This window comes from Rhinoderma darwinii, chromosome 1, assembly GCF_050947455.1.
Source record: "Rhinoderma darwinii isolate aRhiDar2 chromosome 1, aRhiDar2.hap1, whole genome shotgun sequence".
Lineage (NCBI taxonomy): Eukaryota > Metazoa > Chordata > Amphibia > Anura > Rhinodermatidae > Rhinoderma > Rhinoderma darwinii.
Genome location: NC_134687.1, coordinates 475,735,126 through 475,762,652, shown reverse-complemented (window position 1 = coordinate 475,762,652; position 27,527 = coordinate 475,735,126). Strand labels below are relative to the sequence as shown.

Below are 27,527 nucleotides of genomic sequence, written 5' to 3'. Positions count from 1 at the left end.
TCGTGAATTGCAAGCGGATTTAAAGAAACTGAGTGTTTGGGCATCCACTTGGCAGATGAAGTTTAATATAGATAAATGTAAAGTTATGCATCTGGGTACCAACAACCTGCAGGCATCATATGTCCTAGGGGGAGCTGCACTGGGGAGTCACTTGTTGAGAAGGATCTGGGTGTACTTGTAAATCATAAACTAAATAACAGTATGCAATGTCAATCAGCTGCTTCAAAGGCCAGCAGGATATTGTCGTGTATTAAAAGAGGCATGGACTCGAGGGACAGGGATGTAATATTACCACTTACAAAGCATTAGTGAGGCCTCATCTAGAATATGCAGTTCAGTTCTGGGCTCCAGTTCATAGAAAGGATGCCCTGGAGTTAGAAAAATATACAAAGAAGAGCTACGAAGCTAATAAGGGGCATGGAGAATCTAAGTTATGAGGAAAGATTAAAAGAACTAAACCTATTTAGCCTTGAAAAAAGACGACTAAGGGGGGGGGACATGATTAATTTATATAAATATATGAATGGCACATACAAAAAATATGGTGAAATCCTGTTCCATGTAAAACCCCCTCAAAAAACAAGGGGGCACTCCCTCCGTCTGGAAAAAGAAAGGTTCAACCTGCAGAGGTGACAAGCCTTCTTTACTGTGAATCTATGGAATAGTCACCGCAGGAGCTGGTCGCATCAGGGACAGTAGATGGCTTTAAAAAAGGCTTAGATCATTTCCTAGAACAAAAAAATATTAGCTCTTATGTGTAGAAATTCTTCCCTTCGCTTTTCCCGTCCCTTGGTTGAACTTAAAGAGGCTCTGTCACCAGATTTTGCAACCCCTATCTGCTATTGCAGCAGATCGGCGCTGCAATGTAGATTACAGTAACGTTTTTATTTTAAAAAAAACGAGCATTTTTGGCCAAGTTATGACCATTTTTGTATTTATGCAAATGAGGCTTGCAAAAGTACAACTGGGCGTGTTTACAGTAAAAGTACAACTGGGCGTGTATTATGTGTGTACATCGGGGCGTTTTTACTTCTTTTACTAGCTGGGCGTTAGGAATGGGAGTGTATGATGCTGACGAATCAGCATCATCCACTTCTGTTCGTTAACACCAAGCTTCTGGCAGTGCAGACACACAGCGTGTTCGAGAGATCACGCTGTGACGTCACTTCCTGCCCCAGGTCCTGCATCGTGTCGGACCAGCGAGGACACATCGGCACCAGAGGCTACAGTTGCTTCTGCAGCAGCATCAGCGTTTGCAGGCAAGTAGCTACATCGACTTACCTGCAACCGCCGATGCTGCTGCAGAATCAACTGTAGCCTCTGGTGCCGATGTGTCCTCGCTCGTCCGACACGATGCAGGACCTGGGGCAGGAAGTGAGTGACGACACAGCGTGATCTCTCGAGAACACGCTGTGTGTCTGCACTGCCAGAAGCTGGGCGTTCTGAAGAGAAGTGGATGATACATCTCGTCAGAACGCCCAGCTAGTAAAAGAAGTAAACACGCCCCGATGTACGCACATAATACACGCCCAGTTAGACTTTTACTTTAAACACGCCCAGTTGGACTTTAGCAAGCCTCATTTGCATAAATACAAAAATGGTCATAACTTGGCCAAAAATGCTTGTTTTTTTAAAATAAAAATATTACTCTTATCTACATTGCAGCGCCGATCTGCTCCAATAGCAGATAGGGGTTGCAAAATCTGGTGACAGAGCCTCTTTAATGGACATGTGTCTTTTTTCAGCCGTACTAACTATGTAACTATGTGAGGTGGCACCAGGATCGCAGTTCTAGCTGTGAAACAACCAGAGATATCAACAGTTGAAAACAGTCGGGAATGGAAGCAGTGTACTGTATGATCACGCTTTGTTGCTGGGCTGGGAAGAGGAGAACTGTATGCTGATTGGACAGCGTCATACAGAAAACATTACACCTCCCAGAGTGAAAAGAAAGAGTTAACTCCCATTTGGCAAGTATAGCCAAATTAGCATATTTAGAAAAATGCACAGAACTTTGCAAATAATCAACGTTTTTTGAAAAAAATTGTACACTGTAGTTATCAACATCATAGCACCTATTAGATTAGTTAGGAGATAGGGTATTCATAAACTGGTGACAGATCATCTTTAAAGGGGTTGTCCGGTTTTAGCGAATTCATGCTATTTGTTTGTATAAGTAAAATTCATAACATTTTCCAATATACTTTCTGTATTAAAGGGGTTGTCCACCTTCTGACAACTGATGACCGGTCCACTGGATAGGTCATCAGTATATCATCGGTGCAGGTCCAACACCCGGATCCCGCACCGATAAGCCGCTCCGGTGACCTGCGGACAATGGATGTTATGGAACATAATGCTATGTACGGAGCCCGGACGCAGTTGGCTGCGTACATAGCATAGCGGCCGTGCTGCAGAACTGCAGTCTGCTCCTATTACTTGAATAGGCGCAGTACTGCAGCTCGGCTGCTATTCCGTGGCCGGAGCAAAGTGCTTCCAGCATGTACGTCCGGTGCACGGAGGCATCGGACCAGCTGATCTGTGCGAGGTTCGAGGGTCGGACACCCAGTGGATAGGTCATCAGTTTGCAGAAGGTGGAAAACCCCTTTAACTCCTCACGGTTTTCAAGATCTCTGCTTGTTATTTAGTAGGAACATTGAATTGTATCCACTGGAAGTAAACAATGAGTCTATGGTGATGTGATGGTCACACAGGTGCACGGCTCTTTACAGTTACAGTGCTGTGTCTTGTAATGAATGATCCCAGCACCTGTGTGTCCATCACATGACCACGGACAGAATTTTATCTACTGGAAGTAAACATGAAATGTTTCTACTGAATAACAGCAAGCAGAGATCTTAAAAACGATGAGGAATTAGTACAGAAATATGTTAGAAAATTGTGTAACTTCTAATTATACAAAAAATAACATTACAAAAACAACATTAATTTGCTGAAACCGGACGACCCCTTTAATGTCCTGGTTTACAAATGCAGGCACATAAAGTTATCTTCTTGCTCAAAAAGCAAGTTACTGGTCTAGTCACAAAGTTAAGCCTCATTTTCATGGTGCAATTATTGCACGATTCCGATTGTTTGTAAGAATAGCTGATCAGTGTAAATGCAGGAAAAAATAAATCTGTGTTCCATGGCTTAATTTACACACAAACGTGTCCATACACGGAAAACAAATGTTTCCTTACTCAGACTCCAGGGGATTCCACCCGTTACATGAACACATGGTGGCACTGGACCACCCTTCAATCTTCCCCTATCTTCTCTCTATGAGGGTGATTGTACTCTGTCGCCTTCCTCGTTCTGTGCCTGGTTCCCGGAGTGCCCTTCCTTTTTTGACTGCAGCGTGTATGTCCCCTATTGGGGTTTCCATCACACTCTTATGATCTTGTTCTCCTCCACAGCTCTACTTTCCTTCTCTCCTCTCTCCCTTTTTCATATAGGTAGTGCTCTGGACATCGATACCTCTACATGCAGACTACAGGAAATGCCCTATGTGACTTTGTCCATAAGCAACGTTAGCTTTCTACAGTCCTGTGGCCTCCATCCCCCTACTAGACATCTTAGAAACTCAACCCTGATCTCATTTATAATACCTATGGACTTTGAGCCCCGATCCCCTTTATCTCATTGACCCTCCTTGTTCCTGATTGTTCCCATACTTTGAGATATTTTGTATGTTTTCTTAGGGGATATTACGGATTCTGCACCAGGGTCTAGGAGCTTCAAGTTATGCCTACCATACATTCATACAAAAAAAAACAACTCATTAAAACATAAGTCCATAATTACAGGTCGTAGTTTATAAAATCAAATCAAACATCTCAAGGATGAATACCAATACTGAGCGAATGGATTAGAGGATACCATTGACCATAGTGTAGGAGAGGCCCCAGTGAGCTGGCCTGAAACATTGTACCTATGGGTGAAAAAAGGATTCTCTTTAACCTTCCAGAGTGGCGACGGTCTTGTATTGCAAGATGTATATTTATTTCCATTAAATCAGCTTTGGCATGGTCAAATACATTAATCAAAATTTCACATAAGATATTAAGTAGTGGTATATTGAAATCAACTGCATTCCCAGTGGCTTCCTTAAATGAACGGAGTAGGTCAGTTTGATAAGCGGTTAAAAGTCTTTCCAATTACTAAGTCGTCTAATTCATGTAGACTTCCTACTAATGGATACACCAAGACATGAATATATGAAAACCTTCATGTTCCTATAAGATGCCAGTTGCATGGGTATTTCATCGACTCGCCTAAATTCTGAAATTCAACATAGGTGACAATAAATAATTTTCTTAATAAAACTAAATCATGAAAACCCTGTTCTCAATACTTACCGCTTCTACATCTTCATTCCTCAGAACGAGTTCTCGGTCTTTGGCTCTTATTTCATCTCTTTGTTTGTCCACCACCTCCTTCAGCTTTTTCATCACTTGCCTCTCTCTCTCCGACATGCCTAGATTTACCACAGACAACATTAAAAGAGGACAGTCCATACCATGCCAAGTTGTAAAGGTGGTATGCAGAGAATACGGCTAGAATACAGATTTTGCTCTAGTAAATGACATAGTAGGATGAGGTCATACTATAAAAGCAACAACTACCATGTTAAACGAAAATCCCAATAAAAAAAATAAGCCTTACTAGATCATTGGAAAGGCGTTGTGCTACCCGTTATGTCCTATTACAGCATAAAGTATTTTCTACATTGTAACAACATAACAGCTGTTAGTTCCACAACACAATTGTTTCCAGGTCAGGGATAGTGTCAAACGTATGCCAATTCCCTCGATCTACAAAAAAATCAGTAGGAAAGAGCACAAAACTAAGCTCTTACCATGGTAGGAAAAAAAGAATGGCAGTCAGAAATGCATTAAAGGCCCATTTACTCTTAGGGTATGATCACACTGCTTATTTTTGGCCGTTTTTCAGGCCGTAAAAATCAGGGACAGAACGCCTCCAAACATCTGCCCATTGATCTCAATGGGAAAAACGGCGTTCTGTTCCGTCGGGGTGTTTTTTTACGCGGCCGTTTGGAAAAATATCTTTGTAATATTTGCCTAACATACCAGGGGTGAACAAAATTTGCTACTTGGCCAAGATAGGTATTCTTATCTCATATTAATGTGGACCCTAAATAACAGCATTATTGTATAAATGTACGTAAAAGTAATATCCTATACATTTCTCAAACTTTACCCCTTTCCATGCAACATGATATGACACAATGCGATGTGATGTTTTTTGGAAACACGAGGTATACAATTTAAAGCCCATAACGAACTGGTACTCCGCCAACTAAATTTTATTCTTACCAAAAATCTCTCCCTCTCTTTGGGTGACAAATGTTCCACCAGACTAGAGGTACTGCCAAGGGCAGCCCCTGTGTGCCAAGTTATGCCAACATTTACTTGGGCTGGTGGGAGGACCAAGTGGTGTTCTCAAATGGCCTGGCATCATATACCTCACCCATTACCCTGTGGGCGAGGTATATAGATGATATTTTGGTCATCTGGAATGGCAGTGTTGAGCAGTTTGATACATTAGTCAGCATGCTTAACCCCTTAATGACCGGGCCATTTTGCACGTTAATGACCAAGGATTATGTTTTGTTTTTTCACGGTCGCATTCCAAGAGTCGTAACTTTTTTTTTATTCCGTCGACATAGCCGTCTAAGGGCTTGTTTTTTGCGGGACGAGTTGTATTTTGTAATTGTACCATTTTTAGATGCTTACAATATAATTGATTAACTTTTATTAACTTTATTTTAGGAGAGAATTGAAAATAAGCAGCTATTCCAGGATTAATTTTCACGTTATAAATTTACGCCGTTTACTATGCAGAGTAAATAACATGTTAACTTTATTCTATGGGTCGGCACGATTACGGGGATACCAAATATGTAAAGGTTTTATATGTTTTCCTATGTTTGAACAATAAAAACCCTTTTAGAAAAAAAATTACTTGTTTTTGCATCGCCAAATTCCAAAAGCCGTAATTCTTTTATTTTTCCGTCGATGTGGCCATATGTGGGCTTGATTTTTGCGGGCCAATGTGTAGTTTTCATTAGTACTATTTTGAGGTACATAGGACTTCTAGATTAACTTTTATTTTATTTTTTATGGGGGGAATGGGAGAAGAGAGAATTTTGCCGTTTTTTGTGGGGTTTTTTTGGACGCCGTTCATCCGGCGGTTTAATTAATGTGTTCATTTTATTGGTCAGGTTGTTACGATCGCGGGGATACCATATATTTATATGTGTTATTTGTTTTGACACTTTTTTTTTTTTTTTTCACAAAACTTTATTTAACTGATTGACATTTTTTTTTTTAAGTCCCACCAGGGGACTTCACTATGCGATCTGCTGATCGCATATATAATGCTTTGGTATACTTAGTATACCAAAGCATTATTGCCTGTCAGTGTGAAACTGACAGGCAACCTGTTAGGTCATGCCTCAGGCATCGCCTAACAGGCATTTGCTGAAGACAGACCTGGGGGTGTTTGTTAGTCCCCCGGCTGTCATGGAAACCCGACGGCGACCCACAATTTGTTTGCGGGGGCGCCGATCGGGTGACAGAGAGAGCTCCCTCCATCTGTCAAACACATTAAATGCCGCTGTCACTATGGACAGCGGCATTTAATGGGTTAAACTGCCGGAATCGGAGGGCGCTTCGATTCCGGCAGTTGCAGCAGGAGCCAGGCTGTGTATAACAGCCGTGCGCCTGCCGCTGAGCGCGCGGGTACAGTGTCTGTACCCGCGCCATCACAGGACGAATATATCCGTCCTCCTGCGCGAACTAGCAGCTGCTGAGGACGGATATATCCGTCCTTCTGCGTTAAGGAGTTAAAGGAAACCTGTCACCAGCATTTCAACTATTGAACTTTACTTATCCCTCACTGGCCGTCGCTATCAAAAGTTAATTGCCGTTCTCCCCTCTCCTAAACTCCTCCTCCTACTGCAAATAACGGTCTGCAAACATTTTGCTCTTTTTATTGTAATAATCCGGTGTCCCTTTGTGCGCAAACCCCAGAAGAGGACATCAATGCACAAGCGTGGGATTTTGTGTGCTGGGGGGAAGCGAGGAGCTGTCAATCAAAAGTAAGGAGGCGGGGTAAACTCGGAAAGACCTGAGGAATGAAGATATGACTCTTCTCAAACAAAGATATGACTTTTATGCTCATTAGCATACAGTGTGGGAACACTAAAAACTGAATACTAAAGCTACAGAGCCGACTAAGAAGACTTATAGGTTATATAGAAATGATTTTTCACCCACTACCACCAGGTAATGCTGGTTTAATAGGTGAAATGCTGGTGACAGGTTCCCTTTAACATTAACCAGTTCAGGACCGGGCTATTTTGAGCCTTCAGGACCAGACACCGTTTAGCCCGTGTTAGTTAAATGGCTATAACTTTTTTATTTGTTGGGCTAACGACGTGATTTTTGCAATGTTTTTTTCCGTAGACAATGCAGGTTTCTTTTTTTATCATTTTTATACACATCCTTTATGCTATTTTAGAATTTTTATTCATAAAGTTTGAAAATAGAAAAAAAAAAATAAGCTTTTTTACGTTTCAGATATTTTTTTTTGGTAATAACATAGTTTTACCCTAAAATAGACCTTTTATTTGTGATCGTCATTGTCTACCGTAAATATATGTAATAAAAATGTAATATATTACATGTCTATATTAGGGTAATTGGGTCAGTGCTAGCGTTACAACAATGATTGGCGAGGCGGAACGTTTTTTTTTGGCGTGGGTATTTTATGTGTATTTATTATTTTTTTTAACTTTACTATTTTTTTATTACTATGGTCTGTTCCTCAAAGGTCAAATAAGACCTTTGGTGCACTTTATATATATTTTTTTCTTTCTTTTACACCATGCTTTTCCACTGTAACTGGAGCTGCACAGCAGCCCCAGTTACAGGGGAAATCAGCCCTCTCATAGTGACGATTGTCACTAATAGGGCTGTGCTGGGTCTAGTAAGACCCAGCAGCAGTCTGTCAGTAACGGCACCCGGCGATCATGTGACTAGTCACATGAACACCGGGAGGAATAGACACAGCGGCGCGGCCGCTGGCTCTATTCCTATATACAGCGTTCATTGAGCGCTGTGTACAAGTGATCAGAGAAGACAGCCGGAGACCCGAAATTCAGCTGCCCGATCGCTCGGTCAGCAAGTTAAAACCCGAGCCGTAAACAGTCTATGGTTCGGGCTTTAAGGACCCTGACAGCTGGCCGTAAAAACACAGCCAGCGGTCGGGAACCAGTTAATGGACTAGGCCCTTACTTTACCTCGGAGATACATATGACAGCAATTAACTTCTTAGACATAACCATCTTCAAAACGGAAAGAGGGAATCCAACAACCACCCTATTCCGTAAACCCACAGCGACAAATAGCCTTTTAGCATGGGATAGCCATCATCCCACTAATCTTAAAAAAGGGATCCTCAAGGGACAATATCTCAGGTTGAGGAGAAATTGTTTGGATCTAGGGGATTTTATGGGCAAATCCAGACAACTACGATATAGATTTCAAACGAGAGGTTACCCGGACAAAACTTTAAGGGATGCATACCATCACGCCTTATTAAATAACAGAACTGAATTATTGGTCGCAAAAAAAAAAAAATCAACAGAGGGAGAGATGACGACGAAGATTAGAATAGTGGGTACATATGACAATATACATAAAGAGATTAGAAATATTTTTTATTTTTTGGGGGGTTCTAACCGCAGACCAAGATCTCAACAAAGCAGTTGCCCCATATCCACTTATTACATATAGTTGGGGAAAAAACCTCCAGGACCGGCTGGTACATAGCCACTTTACTGAATGTCCGTCACAGAGAGGATGGTTACCGGATAAACCAACAAACACATATAAATGTGGATCGTGCAAAGCATGTAAAAACGTAACCAAAGGTAAAACCTTTCAGAGTGCAGCTACAGGACAATCTTTCAAGAGCAGGGAATTTGGTAACTGCACATCCAAGGGGCTAGTGTACATGGCCACATGCACCTGCCCACAAAACTACGTGGGAAAGACCATCCGGGAGTTTAGGCGAAGAATTCTGGAGCACATGGGAAATATCCGTAGAAAACAAGATACGTGTCTAGCGAGACACATGTTAGAGAAACATAATAACATTAATGAGGAAATTACTTTTCAAGTAATAGAGGTAATGAGATCGTCAGTACGTGGAGGGAATTTAGATAGACTCCGCCTCCAAAAGGAATGTAGATGGATCTACCGATTAAAAACAACAAATCCTGAGGGTATTAACCCCTTCAGGACGCAGCCTGTTTTGGCCTTGTGGCACAGACGATTTTTTAAAATCTGACATGTGTTACTTCATGTGGTAATAACGTGGGAATGCTTCTACCTATCCAAGCGATTCTGAGACTGTTTTCTCGTGACATATTGTACTTTATAATAGTGAAAAAATGTGGTCGATAAATTCTATATTTATTAGTGAAAAACACTAAAATTTAGAGAAAACGTGCAAAAATTGTCATTTTTCAAAATTTTAACGTATCTGCTTGTAAAACAAATACCACACAAAATTTAGTTACTAGTTCCCATATGTCTACTTTATGTTTGCATCTTTTTTGAACAGTCTTATTTTTCTAGTACGTTACAAGGCTTAGAACTTTAGCAGCAATTTCTCATATTTTCAAGAAAATTTCAAAAGGCTATTTTAAACTGATACCAATTTAGTTTTGAGGGCCTTATATATTAGAATCCCCCAATAAATCACCCCATTTTAAAAACTGCACCCCTCAAAGTATTCAAAACAGCATTTAGACAGTTTCTTAACCCTTTAGGCGTTTAACAGAAAATAAAGCAAAGTAGAGGGAAAATTTACGAATGTAATTTTTTTTTTTTGCCAAAATTCATTTGTAATACATTTTTTTTTTTGTAACACAGAAGGTTTTACCAGAGAAACACAATCAATATTTATTGCCCAGATTCTGCAGTCTTTATAAATATCCCACATGTGGCCCTAGTGTCCTAATTGACTGAAACACGGCCTCAGAAGCATTAGGAGCACCTGGTGGATTTTGGGGGTCCTGCTTTTTTTAAATTATATTTCAGGCACCATGTCAGGTTTGAAGGGCTTGTGGTGCCAAAACAATGGAAACTCCCCAAAAGGGACCGTATTATGGAAACTACACCCCTCAAGGAATTTATCTAGGGTTATAGTGAGCATTTTGACCCCACAGGTATTTTGCTATATTTATTGTAGTTAGTCTGTGAAAATGAAAATCTACTTTTTTTCTGAAAAAATATAGAAATATGTAATATTTACAAGGAATAAAGAAGAAAATGAAGCCCAACATTTGTAAAGCATCTTCTCTCGATTACGGAAATACCCCATATGTGGTAATAAACTGATGTTTGGACCCATAGCAGGGCTCAGAAGGGAAGGAGCGCCATTTGGATTTTGCTGGATTGGTTTTCAGTGCCATGTCGCGTTCGCAATGCCCTGGAGGGACCAAAACAGTGGAAACCCCCAAAAGCAACCCCATTTGGGAAACTACACCCCTCAAGGAAATTTTTAGGGGTATAGTGAGCATTTAGACCACATTTTTTGCATAATTTAGTGTAATTAGGCCGTGAAAATGAATATTAATATTTTTGTCCACTACAATGTTTCATGTTTTCATTTTCACAAGGGATAAAGGAGAAAAAGCGGCCCAAAATTTGTAACGCAATCTCACCCGAGTATGACAATACCCCACATGTGGTAATAATTGTTTTTTTTAATAGAAATTAGGCATCATGCACACGACCGTAGCCATGTGCACGGCCGTGATTTTGGGGTCGGCCGGCAGCGGACTGTCAGCCGCGAGCCTCCCGCAAATCTCGGGCCATGAACATGGCCGCGGCCATTATTTTCAATGAGCCTGGACCGCAGAACACGGCCGTAATAAAGGCATGCCCGTTCTTTCTGCGGTCCAGGCTCCCGGGCCATGCATGGACCTTGAAAACCACGGTCGTGTGAATGGCCCCATAGGAATGAATGGGGCCGCAAATCTCCCGTGGATTTTCGGGGGAATTTCAGCCGCAAAAGCATGTTCGTGTGCATGGGGCCTTAACCTTTTAAGGACTGATCCTTTTTTGCTTATCCATTTTACTCCCCGCCTTCCAAACGCCATAACTTTTTTATTTTTCCGTCAGTAGAGCGGTGTGAGGGCTTAGTTTTTGCGGGAAGAGTTGTAGTTTCTATTGACGCCATTTAAAAGTACCATATAATGTACTGGGAAACTGAAAATAAAATTCTTCGCGGGGTGAAATTGGAAAAAAAAAGGATTCCTCCATTGTTTTATTTTTTATTTTTTAGCGCTTTGGCCGTGCGGTAAAAATGTCAACTCACCTTTATTCTGCGGGTCAATACGATTATGGTGATACAAAATGTATATAGTTTTTTTTATATATTTTACTACTTTTACAAAGAAAAAAGGTTTGTTAACAAAAAAATTGTTTTGTATCACATTCTGACAGCCATAACTTTTTTATTGTTTGGTCAATTGGTGGGACGAGCTGTAGTTTTTATTGGTACCATATTTTGTACATACAACTGTTTGATCACTTTTTATTACATTTTAATTTAGAGCTTAGGGTGACCAAAAACAGTGATTTTGGCGTTTTATATTCTTTATTTCTTACGGCGTTCATAATGCACTAAAAATTACTGTTTTACTTTATTCTGTGGGTCGGTACGATTATGGCGATACCATGTGTATATAGTTTGTTTTGCATCGTTTGCACAATAATATCACTTGTTTACAAAAATAAATTTTCTATGTCACCATATTCTGAGAGCCAGAACTTTTTTTATTTTTCAGTCAAAAAAGTGTAAGGGTCAGTTCACACTGAGTTTTTTGACAGGGAAAGCGCGTCGGAAAACGCGCCAAAAAACGGGCGAAAATGCCTCCCATTGATTTTAATGGGAGGTGGAGGCGTTTTTTTTCCCCGCGAGCGGGAAAAAGAAGGGACATGTCCTATCTTCGGGCGTTTACGTCTAACCTCCCATTGACATCAATGGGAGGCAGCGAAAGCGTATTTTGCGGCGTTTTTTTGCCCCTCGGCGCTGGTTGTCTCCGTTGTTCAACAGAACTTATGTTTCTGGTATTTTCATTGTTCTACTCCTCTGACAGAGCAGGACAATGGAATGCCAAATGCAGATGTGAATAAGGCCTTACTTCTACAGCCTTTTATCTCCACAAAACAAATAAAAGAAATAGGAAAAATAAAATGAAGAAATCTGAATGGTGTTGCCAGCACTGGGCTAATAATACAGGGACCATGTTTGCAGTCCTTACGGAGTAGGAAGTGAAGAGCAGACAGGACCAGTGAAGGACCGTTTGAGGGACTGTAGCTAAACATGACACTGCAGCGCAGTCCAGGGCAATGCTGGATATTTCCGAGGTAGGTAAACCTCTTATATAATGCATGTGCATATCATTTTGGGGTCTGGATTCATTTTGGGGTCTGAATTGAGGTTTATTCTGGGGTCTGGATTCATTTTTGTAGTATAGTCTGGAATATTTTTTTAGTCTGGTCTGTATTAGTTTTGGGGTCTAGACCAGGGCATGAATATTCTTTTCCTGTAACCTCTCGTACCAGAGATATGGACCACTGTTTTGCTGGCTCCCTATAAGCTAACTTGCTGTAGTTAGCCAATGAGGTGGAGCTAGCAGTAGTTGACGCCCTGTTGACTAACTTAAGTAAAATAGCATATAAAAAGAGCAAATACAGGAGTGGGCTGTATCTCTGGAACGGGGGGGGGGGGGGGTCAGGTCTGGAAAACAAAAATAAATAAATGGTGGAAGTCCGCGCCATTCAGGTCAGTTAACAAATTAATCTTATGTGACCTAGTAACAGATCCTCCTTAAATGAAATATTTATAATCCTTAAGCCAATGCATACCAAATATGGGGAAACAGTGTTATAAAAAGGTGCAAAAATACCCCAGTCATGAAGTGGCTAAAAAAAAAAATTGCCAACTTCCCTCCTCCTTATGGCGCCACTTTTATATATGGGAGATGGCTGCAGTGGGGAAAGACTCTGTGCAGTTCATGGGACCCCTGTAAATTGCACAAACTTTGGGGGGTAGCCATGTACATACAGACTTGAGAGCCACTACTATATTTACATGCACAGTGGGGAGCATTTTTTTAACGAACATATTGCAAGGTTAAATAAGAAAAAAAAACTACATCCCGGATGAGCCCTTAATTTTGGGGTCTGGATACGTTTTGGGGTCTGGTGTCTGAAGTTCTTTTGGGCTAGGGTTTATTTTGGTATATATCTGGGGGCACAGTATATCTCTTGGACACAATAGTCTGATGACTATCAATTGTGAGATCGTGCGGATGTTCTTTTTTTTGTTCACCAGCAAGCGTGTCCTCACCCTAACACAGAGATGGTGTGGGTGTGTGTGTGTGTGTGTGTGTGTGTGTGTGTGTGTGTGTGTGTGTGCATGATCAAGAGGTGCCCATTTATGAAATCAATTTATGGCCCTGCAATGTCCTTATGATAAAGTCTTACTCACTGACATTTAATGTGACCATGTACATGTAAATTATGTGATAAATGATGTATTTGGTAAATTCCATTGTTGCGTTACACATTTTCAGAGCGCTATAGCGGTGACAGGACTTCAGCCAATAGCACAGACTCATCTGTATTTAGCATTAGCAGGAAAAGCTTCACTATTTCCAGCACAAGCGCTCTATTCTAAGTGGATTAATGGACATGAGAGGTATTTCTGTCTGGAACATATGAATGTCTAAGAACCTGTGCTAGATTTAAAATAGTATTTCAGAGGTGTTTTACATTAGACGCCATCTCTGAACACCAACCTAGGGGGTCGTCTTCCCATTTAAGTAGTTCAATTTTAAAACGGAGCTTAGCTTTGTCCGGGCCGCAACTTATTTAGTTGCTATTAAGAACAACAGTGCTTTTATTTCCATTAAAATATAGATCATCTTCCATGATGGCGCTTAGCACACATAAGAGGTAACATTTAGGAGGCGTGTGTGCACATTATACAACCCCCCAAATTAAGGTTTGCAGGGGGGCTGTGCATTACTTCCGTCAACCAGCGGAATTTGGCAGCGGAGTAGCACAGCACGAGCCCTGTCTAGCTGTATCTTGTAGAGGTCTGTGTTGAAAGTTTAGCTACTGTTATTTTTTGCTTTTATTAAATGAACAGTAGAAGGTTTAGGAACACTTATTTAAATACCCTATCAGGATAAGAAGCGCAAATCCTATGCCCTTGCTGACACTTATATGTAAAAAAAAATAATATCCATTTGTACGAGTGATTGCGACCTAAAAATTAGAATAGGAAGCATGCACAATACATATCGGGCACCGGACAGTTGCCTCGGCAACTGTCCCTCCCAGCACGCAGCAGCGTCTCTCCATGCCGATGTCATATTGGGTGGGAAGAGAGTGGCGCCTCACAAGCCCATTTTAATATTACCACATTTACTGGTTATAGAAATGTAATGGAAATTCCTCTTATAGGGTTTTCTGCTTCTAATTGTGCCCTGATGTACACCACCACCATGAATTTAAGTACAAAAAGAGGGGGGAAAAGGGGGAAATAGTGAGGGAGAGAAGGGCCAGACGCGTTAGTATCAAAAGATCTCTAGATAAAATAAATAAATAGACCACCTATTGAATTTGCCAATCCCATTTAATATGTGCCACAAATGTAATAGTTAAATGGGAATAAAGAGGGAAAGGTGCATAAATCAAGTATCTGCAGTAAGGGACTTCCAGAGGCAAAATTTAGAGCTGTATCCCTACCTTGTGATCGCTCCCAGTGGGTATATACATAAAAGGTAATCTTTCCCTCGAGGGGATTGTCTCTGATCTAAGACCGGATTCGTCCCGACGTGCGTTTCGCTGACGTCAGTCAGCTTCTTCTAGGGGCGTAGGCGCTCAATGTCTGGCATATTTTATGTGCCAAATTGTGATTGGATATGACAGCTGTCAATCACAATTCTCTATATTAAAAACACAGTTTTATTGATAAAAGCTCCTACAAGGTTAAAAATAATAGTGTCTAGATTAATAGACAAGTAAGGGTTATTACCCTAGGGCATAAAGACTTACCCACTTTAATTCGTAGAGACTTCAGATTATACACTACCGTTCAAAAGTTTGGCGTCACCCAGACAATTTTGTGTTTTCCATGAAAACTCACACTTCTATTTATCAAATGAGTTGCAAAATGACTAGAAAATATAGTCAAAACATTGACAAGGTTAGAAATAATGATTTTTATTTGAAATAATAATTTTCTTCAAATTTTGCTTTCGTCAAAGAATACTCCATTTGCAGCAATTACAGCATTGCAGACCTTTGGCATTCTAGCTGTTAATTTGCTGAGGTAAATCGGGAGAAATTTCACCCCATGCTTCCAGAAGGCCCTGCCACAAGTTGGATTGGCTTGATGGGCACTTCTTGCGTACCATACGGTCAAGCTGCTCCCACAACAGCTCTATGGGGTTGAGATCTGGTGACTGCGCTGGCCACTCCATTAAAGATAGAATACCAGCTGCCTGCTTCTTCCCTAAATAGTTCTTGCATAATTTGGAGGTGTGCTTTGGGTCATTCTCCTGTTGTAGGATGAAATTGGCTCCAATCAAGCGCTGTCCACAGGGTATGGCATGGCGTTGAAAATGGAGTGATAGCCTTCCTTATTCAAAATCCCTTTTACCTTGTACAAATCTCCCACTTTACCAGCACCAAAGCAACCCCAGACCATCACATTACCTCCACCATGCTTGACAGATGGCGTCAGGCACTCTTCCAGCATCATTTCAGTTGTTCTGCGTCTCACAAATGTTCTTCTGTGTGATCCAAACACCTCAAACTTCGATTCGTCAGTCCATAACACTTTTTTCCAATCTTCCTCTGTCCAATGTCTGTGTGCTTTTGCCCAAATTAATCTTTTCCTTTTATTAGCCAGTCTCAGATATGGCTTTTTCTTTGCCACTCTGCCCTGAAGGCCAGCATCCCGGAGTCGCCTCTTCACTGTAGACGTTGACACTGGCGTTTTGCGGGTACTATTTAATGAAGCTGCCAGTTGAGGACCTGTGAGGCGTCTATTTCTCAAACTAGAGACTCTAATGTACTTGTCTTGTTGCTCAGTTGTGCAGCGGGGCCTCCCACTTCTCTTTCTACTCTGGTTAGAGCCGGTTTGTGCGGTCCTCTGAAGGGAGTAGTACACACCGTTGTAGGAAATCTTCAGTTTCTTGGCAATTTCTCGCATGGAATAGCCTTCATTTCTAAGAACAAGAATAGACTGTCGAGTTTCACATGAAAGCTCTCTCTTTTTCTAGCCATTTGGAGAGTTTAATCGAACCAACAAACGTAATGCTCCAGATTCTCAACTAGCTCAAAGGAAGGTCAGTTTTATAGCTCTTCTAAACAGCAAAACGGTTTACAGCGGTGCGAACATAATTGCACAAGGGTTTTCTAATCATCCATTAGCCTTCTAACACAGTTAGCAAACACAATGTACCATTAGAACACTGGAGTGATGGTTGCTGGAAATGGGCCTCTATACACCTATGTAGATATTGCATTAAAAACCAGACGTTTGCAGCTAGAATAGTCATCTAGCACATTAACAATGTATAGAGTGTATTTCTGATTAATTTAATGTTATCTTCATTGAAAAAAACTGTGCTTTTCTTTCAAAGATAAGGAAATTTCTAAGTGACCCTAAACTTTTGAACGGTAGTGTATATTATCGGAGTATCCAAATTTATATATCACTATTACAGGTGTTTATTTAATTTGCAGATTCCATAATTTTTATTTGGATTTTACTTATATTATAAATCGCATTATAATTATGTTGTTTTATTCATTTTTATGTTTGATTTAATTTTATTGAATTCGTGTTGCCAACACCAAACAACCTATTTTCTTTTTATTTCATCTGAAAATTACCTACACCAATCGTTTATTCAGAACCATGATGGTAAGACAAAGTAAATATACCATTTATAATTTCCATTATGGAGAACAGTAGGGATTCCTCTGTCATTAGCGAAACGCGCGTCGGAACGAATCCGGTCTTAGATCAGGGACAATCACCTGAGGGAAAGATTACCTTTATCTATATACCCGCTGGGAGCGATCACCAGGCAGGGATACAGCTTTGTAGTGGCGTTGCTGGACGTCGCTCTTGCCGATGTGCACACGAGTGGTGCAAATTTACAGCTGAATATTAGCACAGCTCTTCATAGAGCTTGAACAGCGCATGAGCAGTAGATAGAACAGCGGACTTGCTGTTTCAGTTCTTCGGCTCCTATCCTGATATTGGGCAGCGTACTCTCCGTAATAACTGGAGGGAAGGGTGGCGTTCCCCAAGCTGCTTTTACTATTTAGTGTTTTATGTTGATAGACTTATGTTGCCAGATCTTCACAATAAAAAAACGTTACTGGTAAAAATACTAACATAAGTATCTGCTCTCGTTGCCAGATTGCTACAACCAACAAGGCTGCTGGCAACAAAATAAAATAGAATGCACCCATAAGTATCTATTACTGATAATTGAATCATTTACCTGTTGCCCCATATATAAGAGCAACTATTCCACTGGGTAATGCAGTTGGTTGCGTAATGCCATGCTAGAGAAATGTACCGAATGCATCACCCAGTGAAGGTCTGAACATCGCAGTCTGATACAGGCTCAATTCCAGAGCAATTTCATAATCAGAAACCAATGTGGTGCTGTGCTCCAGGGGGACAAACGTACTAATCCAAATTTTGCCTCTGGAAGCCCCTTACTGCAATACTTGATTTATGCACCTTTCCCTCTTTATTCCCATTTAACTATTACATTTGTGGCACATATTAAATTGGATTGGCAAATTCAATAGGGTGTTCTCAATTGAGGGACCGTCCACCCTATCCCTGTTAGGTACATTATACCCCTCTAAGCTGGTTTATTTATTTTATCTAGAGATTTTTTTTATCCCAACGCTTCTTGCCCTTCTTTCCCTCACTATTTCCCCCCTCTTTTTGTACTTATAGAAATGTATACTCACCATTTATACTTAAAAATCAGGGTTGCTTGGCTGTTGAACCGAATGGCCGCCTGAGTAACGAGCTCCTGCACCATCCTCATTCTTTCAGCGACGTAAGCCTCTGAATTTGTTCTTTTATACAACAGATTGCTCTCTTCTGTGAGATGTATATAACTTAGATGCGGAGACGTCGGAAGCCAGTGACGAGACCTACGCGGCTTACCGACTTCTATCCTCCTCGGCATGCGGACTGGGGACAAGATGGCGGGGACGCCGGTTCTCAGACTGGATCCCTTACCCCTGAGCCTCCTTCACAGTCACCTTCCCGGTTCTCATATGCAGCGGACATACAGAGGAGGAGTGCTTCGGTTCCGGCTCTGGTTCCTCTGCTCTCGGCTACCCACGCTGAAAATGCAGTCCATGGCCTGCACGCTGCAGACACCCCTTCCTCAGGAAGACGTGGGCGCCATCTTCTGACCGCATCACCTCTGCATCTTCCTTTCCGCCATCTCCGAGCTCCAAGAGCCCAGCAAAGCAAAGGCAGCGACGGATTTCTCTGGAATAGCCATCGGATCAGGTAGGGGAAAATGTACTCTATGATGCCCTTGCTTCTGAGATTGGAGATAAGCTGGAACATCTGCCCTCTTCAGACATTCCTGTTACTGAGCTTACCATGAAGACCATGCTGCAGGCTCTTAGTGTTTCTTTAAAAGCAGGATTTGCTAAATTACTTCACCCCTTGTCTGTGGCAATACAAGATGTAGAACAAAGAGTTCACCATGCTGAATCTAAAATAAGTGAATTTGTTACTTCACATAACGAATTGATAGACGCTCATTATGACTTAGAGGATGAAGTCTCTCAGATAAAAGTTAAAATGGCAGATCTAGAAGATAGATCCCGCAGGAATAATGTCAAATTTAGAGGGGTCCCTGAAGATGTTGCAGCGCAAGATCTGCTCAGTTATGTGCAGGGTTTCATTAAAACTATGCTCCCTAAGTGCTCTCCGAGAGATATCATCATTGACAGAGTACATAGACTTCCAAGACCTAAACATCTGGCAGACGAGGTGCCGCGCAATGTTCTAGCCCGCATCCATTTTTATCACATCAGAGCAGTTGATGTCATCCCTCAAGAAAAAAGATGCTATTCCCTCTCCATACAAAATGCTATACGTTTTTACGGATCTATCAGCTGTAACGCTGCAACTACGTAGGCAATTGGCCCCAGTTACTAGCTCCTTACGTGACAAGATCATGTACCGATGGGGTTTTCCGGTTCGTTTACTTATACATCGCAACAATTTTCTCCACACGATTCGGAACCTTCCAGATTGTGTAGCTCTCTTGAAAAAGTGGGACATATCGGTGCATATCCAGGAGCAACCTTCTACCCGTCCTCTTCATAGAGTGCATGATGAATGGCAGCTGGTCGATCGTAAACAAATGAAGCGTTGATATGACTAATCAATATCTATTCTCTCATTCTTTACCGTTTTTAGGTACATGAGAGGTTCTCTCTCAAATGGTTTCATCAGAGGCTCAACTACATTGGTGCAGTAGTGACCACTTGGTCTTGCCATCAAGCGGACTGTTATTTTCTTTTCCCCCCTTTAGGTCGAACAGTCTGATCTGTTCTTTTTTTGTGCAAGAGTTGTTTAGTTTCCGTTTACTGTGTTTTTTATTTTATTTTTGTGCTAGCAGCAGTTGCGACAGATGTGATCGTAGTCAGACAGGATTGTCTCATCTTAATTTTCTTTATAATTGGCAAAATGGTGATACATACATGTCTTTAGATGGTTTGCAGTCATCCGCTCATTTCTATCTTATAAATGGGTCTTACATTAGCCTCATTAAATGTTAATGGCCTTAACAGCCCGCATAAACGGGCGCATATGTGGCGGGAATCTCAGTCTATAGCATGTGATATTTTGTGTGCTCAAGAGACGCACCTTTTGCTAAAAGATGTGGCTCGCATTAACCATAATTTATTCCCTCACATATTTCAATCCCACTTTGTGAGCAAGTCTAGAGGGGTTTTGATTGCTGTGAAAAATTCTGTTGCGTTTCAACTGACTCAAGCTCACACAGACCCAAATGGTAGGTTTCTTATATTGACTTGTATAATTAACAATATAACATATACATTGGTAAATGTTTATGCTCCCAAGAGTCCCCAAATTCGCTTCTTTCATAAAGCGTTTCTTGTAAACAAATTTAGGCAAGGCAAAGTTATACTTTGCGGAGACTTCAACTCTATAATCGATGCCTCCCTAGATACTACAAATCCCACACGCCAGTTACAATCTCAGCTTGGACCTTTGGTCTGGAAACATGATTTCTATGATGTCTGGCACGCTCAACATAGTGCAGAGAGAGATTATTCCTTTTATTCTTCAACCCATAATAGCTATTCCCGCATAGATATGTTTCTGGTGGACAAAGACTTGCTCTTCACAGCTAAAAGAACATCCATTGGGATCATTAAGTGGTCTGATCATGCAGCAATAACCTTGACCCTCAAAGAAAACAATATGGGTACTCCAACCGATCGTTGGAGATGTAACCCCTTTTTATTGTCGTCTCATTCTGAACACAAACAAACCATCGCCAATGACGACCAAGAATATTTCCAACAGAATGACACTTCCCAAATCAATGATTTTACCCTCTGGAATGCTCATAAAGCATTTATTAGAGGTACTCTCATTCGCTTAGGTCATAAAAGTGAAAAAAAACAGAGGTTAGCTGTAATTTCTTCCATTATGTCAGAAATCCAGATATTGGAAACCCAAAATAAAACCATGCAGACTCCGCAACAAGCGGAAAAGCTCTTTACCCTTCGACAACGACTTAGGTGTAGCTTACATTCTGATTATGAAAAAAAAATCTAAAAAAAAAACTAAGGCCCGGTATTATTCTCAGAATAATAAAGCAGGTAAATTGTTAGCGGCCAGGCTTAAGTCACAATACCAGAAATCTAAGATTCCATTTCTGATAGATCCCCACACCAAGGTGAAACTAACTCATCCCACAGACATAGCTAATCAATTTAAAGAATTTTATTCTTCCTCGTATAATTTAGAGAATGACCCTTTTTCCCCTCATCCGTCTGGTGCAGACATCCAGACCTTTCTCCATAAAATAAAATTACCGCAACTTTCTGAGAGTCAATTGTCTAACCTGAACTCCCCGATATTGCAAATGGAAATATCTGCTGCAATTCAGCTATTACCTAGTGGCAACTCCCCTGGTCCTGATGGACTTATCAACATGTATTATAAATAGACGCAAGGCATATTACTGCCGTTTATGTGCAGATTTTATCAGAAAGCTATGGACTCTGGGTCCATGCCAGCAGAAAACCAGTCTGCTTTAATGGTCACCATTCCGAAACCAGGGAAACCTATGGATGTTCCTCAAAACTTCCGTCCTAGCTCTCTGCTAAATGTAGACGTTAAGTTACACTACCGATCAAAAGTTTAGGGTCACTTAGAAATTTCCTTATTTTTGAAAGAAAAGCAGTTTCTTTCAACGAAGATAACATTAAACTAATCAGAAATACACTCTATACATTGCTAATGTGGTAAATGACTATTCTAGCTGCAAACGTCTGGTTTTTAATGTAATATCTACATAGGTGTATAGAGGCCCATTTCCAGCAACCATCACTCCAGTGTTCTAATGGTACATTGTGTTTGCTAACTGTGTTAGAAGGCTAATGGATGATTAGAAAACACTTGAAAACCCTTGTGCAATTATGTTAGCACTGCTGTAAACAGTTTTGCTGTTTAGAGGAGCTATAAAACTGACCTTCCTTTGAGCTAGTTGAGAATCTGGAGCATTACATTTGTGGGTTCGATTAAACTCTCCAAATGGCTAGAAAAAGAGAGAGCTTTCATGTGAAACTCGACAGTCTATTCTTGTTCTTAGAAATGAAGGCTATTCCATGCGAGAAATTGCCAAGAAACTGAAGATTTCCTACAACGGTGTGTACTACTCCCTTCAGGGAACAGCACAAACAGGCTCTAACCAGAGTAGAAAGAGAAGTGGGAGGCCCCGCTGCACAACTGAGCAACAAGACAAGTACATTACAGTCTCTAGTTTGAGAAATAGACGCCTCACAGGTCCTCAACTGGCAGCTTCATTAAATAGTACCCGCAAACCGCCACGGTTAACGTCTACAGTGAAGAGGCGACTCCGGGATGCTGGCCTTCAGGGCAGAGTGGCAAAGAAAAAGCCATATCTGAGACTGGCTAATAAAAGGAAAAGATTAATATGGGCAAAAGCACACAGACATTGGACAGAGGAAGATTGGAAAAAAATAATTGTTATGGACAGACAAATCGAAGTTTGAGGTGTTTGGATCACACAGAAGAACATTTGTGAGACGCAGAACAACTGAAAAGATGCTGGAAGAGTGCCTGACGCCATCTGTCAAGCATGGTGGAGGTAATGTGATGGTCTGGGGTTGCTTTGGTGCTGGTAAAGTGGGAGATTTGTACAAGGTAAAAGGGATTTTGAATAAGGAAGGCTATCACTTCATTTTGCAACGCCATACCCTGTGGACAGCGCTTGATTGGAGCCAATTTCATCCTACAACAGGAGAATGACCCAAAGCACACCTCCAAATTATGCAAGAACTATTTAGGGAAGAAGCAGGCAGCTGGTATTCTATCTGTAATGGAGTGGCAAGCGCAGTCACCAGATCTCAACCCCATAGAGCTGTTGTGGGAGCAGCTTGACCGTATGGTACACAAGAAGTGCCCATCAAGCCAATCCAACTTGTGGGAGGGTCTTCTGGAAGCATGGGGTGAAATTTCTCCCGATTACCTCAACAAATTAACAGCTAGAATGCCAAAGGTCTGCAATGCTGTAATTGCTGAAAATGGAGCATTCTTTGACGAAAGAAAAAAGTTTGAAGGAGAAATTTATTATTTCAAATAAAAATCATTATTTCTAACCTTGTCAATGTCTTGACTATATTTTCTAGTCATTTTGCAACTCATTTGATAAATAGAAGTGTGAGTTTTCATGGAAAAACACAAAATTGTCTGGGTGACCCCAAACTTTTGAACGGTAGTGTATATGCCAAAATTTTGGCTATGCGACTTTCCCCTTTGTTGCCCTTATTGATAGGTGAAGATCAGGTAGGGTTTGTGAAGGGAAGACAGGCGTCGGACAATACCCGTAGAGTCATGGGTCTTTTGCATTCTATCGAACAGTCGAATACACCTTCAGTTATGTTAGCGTTTGATCGTATTCATTGGGAGTACGCTTTTTCTACATTAGGGAAAATGTGGTTCAAGGGGTGTATAATTACTGCTATTAGAGCGCTATATTCATGTCCCTCGGCTAAGGTGTATACTAATGGTGTGTTATCTGATAATTTCCGAATTACTAATGGCACTAGGCAGGGTTGTCCTCTCTCCCCTTTAGTGTTTATTTTATCTATGGAACCCCTAGCGCAACTACTAAGAACGCAACCTAATATCCATGGAATTTGCATAGGCAATCGAATCCATACCATTTCTCTGTACGCAGATATTATACTCTCGTTATCCTCCCCGGAGGATTCTTTGGAAGCTGCTTTGGAATGTATTCAGAATTTTGGGCAGATCTCATTGTATAAACTTAATACCCAAAAGTCTCAAATACTCCCATTGAACCTTTCAGCCTCAACATTTCATTTTCTTAAGCATAGATACCCATTTGACTGGCAGGAAAAAGGCATTAAATATTTGGGTATTTCTCTGATGCAGTCACATAAGTCTTTGTACCGAGCCAACTATGAACCCCTTTTACAAAGTGTCCAAGTAGAAATGACTAGGTTACACAAATCTGAGGTATCTTGGATAGGCAGGATTGCTGCATTCAAAATGTTATTATTACCTAAGCTTCTATATTTATTCAGAACTGTTCCAATAGCCGTTCCTAAAACCTTTTTCAAAACGTATTCAAAAGGCTCTATTGGGATTTATCTGGTCTTATTGTAAGCCACGTATCGCCTCTCATATTCTGATCAGGGATAAAAGACTGGGAGGTTTGGGGATCCCTGACATTTATAGCTATTATTCTTCTACTTTGGTGGCACTCTTCAGTGCGGGGTGGAAGGCGGATCTCTCTATTCATTGAGTTCAAATTGAATCGTTCTATGTTTTCCCATCGAATATGAAGGCCCTCCTGTTTCTAGATCTTTGGAATGTTGCTACACCCCCAAATATTTCCCCACTTACAAAAGGCTTACAGAGGCTTTAGGTTGTTGGTCTTTTATACAAAAGGATTCAACTGATCGCCTTCCTCTCCCCAACTCATATACCCCCCTTGACATTTTAGAACTGGCTATTCCTAATTTGAACTTTGCCCTGGTGTCACATCTAAATTGTAATGACCAGTTTAGCTCCTTTGATTATTTAAAGCTTACCTATTCCCTTCCACAGAATGACTTTTATAAATATCTACAGGTCAGACACTTTGTTTCTACCTTAGAAAAACTGCATTCTATTTGTAATCTGACACTTTTTGGTATGCTTGATAAATCCGCTAAGATCTTGAAAAGGGATATATAGTGTAACACCAAAAAAGTGCCTCAATAGAATAATTTGGTCAAACACCAAAGTCATAGTTTAAAACACATATGCAGAAAATCAGTGTTAAATGACCCAAACATTTTCAAAATAAAATAGTTTTAATTGAGACATGATAAAAATACAAAATACAGTTAAATAGCATCAAAATTGGATTAAAATATAAGTCCTCACAGTAAAGAAAATACTGAGTGGGCTACTGGCCATAACATCTATACCATACAGAAGTACATTGTAAATATACAGCCATGGTGAGTCACATAAAAATAAACAACTGTGAAATAGACCATCAGAAATCGATAGACAGAAGTGGCAAGGTAGCCAAAAAATAATAGAATAGAAGTTCCTTTTCCCCCTGACGAAGCCTGGTGGCGAAACGCGTTGGGTGTAAGTGGGCTCCTGGCACATCGCTACACTTTACCCCATTGTATATCAACTTCTATTATTTTTTGGCTACCTTGCCACTTCTGTCTATCAATTCTGATGGTCTATTTCACAGTTGTTTATTTTTGTTATGTGACTCACCATGGCCGTTTATTTACAATGTACTTGTGTATGGTATAGATGTTATGGCCAGTAGCCCACCTCAGTATTTTCTTTACTGTGAGTGTAATGATGGGGGTAGGGAAACAGACAAGTGAGCCCTAATCTACCCGCCACTCAGTCCCTGCCTACTTGCAACGACCCGCCCTAGGCGACGGGGTACAACTGGGCGACGGTCCCTACGCTCAATAAGTGCACGACAGACAAACAGACAAGGGTACACAAAGCTAAGGGAAATGGGGCAGTTGCTCACGGCAACACCGTGAGCAACAAGAGTGGTGAACGAGCCGAGTCAAACCAGGAGTGTACGAGCTACCAAACGCAGAGCAGGAGAGTAGTCAGTAAGCCAGGGTCAGAATGAAGCAGGGTCAAATAGTTCAGAAGCTGCAGCAGGGCCAGGAAACCAAACGAGAAGAATCACAAGCAAGGAGGAACAGGAAAGGCAGGTATAAATAGACAGAGGGTGGGAGCTAGCTCTGTCTGGCCAGACTGTGATAGGCTCTCCCACTCCTAAGCCTGCCATCCTGAGTGGTGTAAGATGGAGTCAGTCTCACAGACATAGAAGCAGGTGCAGACTGATTACCTATGGGCAGACACAGAAGCTGTGTCTGGCAGATCCTTTTCAGTGAGGACTTCTATTTTAATCCAATTTTGATGCTATTAACTGTATTTTGTATTTTTATCAGGTCTCAATAAAAACTATTTTATTTTGAAAATGTTTGGGTCATTTACAGTGAAGGAAATAAGTATTTGATCCCTTGCTGATTTTGTAAGTTTGCCCACTGTCAAAGACATGAACAGTCTAGAATTTTTAGGCTAGGTTAATTTTACCAGTGAGAGATAGATTATATAAAAAATAAAAAAAAAAAGAAGAAAATCACATTGTCAAAATTATATATATTTATTTGCATTGTGCACAGAGAAATAAGTATTTGATCCCATTGGCAAACAAGACTTAATACTTGGTGGCAAAACCCTTGTTGGCAAGCACAACAGTCAGACATTTTTTGTAGTTGATGATGAGGTTTGCACACATGTTAGATGGAATTTTGGCCCACTCCTCTTTGCAGATCATCTGTAAATCATTAAGATTTCAAGGCTGTCGCTTGGCAACTCAGATCTTCAGCTCCCTCCATAAGTTTTCGATGGGATTAAGGTCTGGAGACTGGCTAGGCCACTCCATGACCTTAATGTGCTTCTTTTTGAGCCACTCCTTTGTTGCCTTGGCTGTATGTTTCGGGTCATTGTCGTGCTGGAAGACCCAGGCACGAGCCATTTTTAATGTCCTGGTGGAGGGAAGGAGGTTGTCACTCAGGATTTGACGGTACATGGCTCCATCCATTCTCCCATTGATGCGGTGAAGTAGTCCTGTGCCCTTAGCAGAGAAACACCCCAAAACATAATGTTTCCACCTCCATGCTTGACAGTGGGGACGGTGTTCTTTGGGTCATAGGCAGCATTTCTCTTCCTCCAAATACGGCGAGTAGAGTTAATGCCAAAGAGCTCAATTTTAGTCTCATCTGACCACAGCACCTTCTCCCAATCACTCTCAGAATCATCCAGATGTTCATTTGCAAACTTCAGACGGGCCTATACATGTGCCTTCTTGAGCAGGGGGACCTTGCGGGCACTGCAGGATTTTAATCCATTACGGCGTAATGTGTTACCAATGGTTTTCTTGGTGACTGTGGTCCCAGCTGCCTTGAGATCATTAACAAGTTCCCCCCCCCCCCCGTGTAGTTTTCAGCTGAGCTCTCACCTTCCTCAGGATCAAGGATACCCCACAAGGGGAGATTTTGCATGGAGCCCCAGATTGATGTCGATTGACAGTCATTTTGTATGTCTTCCATTTTCTTACTATTGCACCAACAGTAGTCTCCTTCTCACCCAGCGTCTTACTTATGGTTTTGTAGCCCATTCCAGCCTTGTGTAGGTCTATGATCTTGTCCCTGACATCCTTAGAAAGCTCTTTGGTCTTGCCCATGTTGTAGAGGTTAGAGTCAGACTGATTAATTGAGTCTGTGGACAGGAATCTTTTATACAGGTGACCATTTAAGACAGCTGTCTTTAATGCAGGCACCAAGTTGATTTGGAGCGTGTAACTGGTCTGGAGGAGGCTGAACTCTTAATGGTTGGTAGGGGATCAAATACTTATTTCTCTGTGCACAATGCAAATAAATATATATGATTTTGACTGTGATTTTCTTTTTTTTTTTTATATAATCTATCTCTCACTGGTAAAATTAACCTAGCCTAAAAATTCTAGACTGTTCATGTCTGACAGTGGGCAAACT

At 41.1% G+C, this 27,527-nt stretch overlaps 1 protein-coding gene across 1 annotated transcript in view; it reads right to left on the bottom strand.

The window, feature by feature from the left end:
* The window catches only part of RILPL1 (Rab interacting lysosomal protein like 1), an 86,032-nt gene that overhangs the window by 45,577 nt on the left and 12,928 nt on the right, over positions 1 to 27,527 (bottom strand). Inside the window, 1 exon segment of the mRNA XM_075833850.1 lies at positions 4,362 to 4,480. Coding sequence (XP_075689965.1) covers positions 4,362 to 4,480 — 119 coding nt within the window.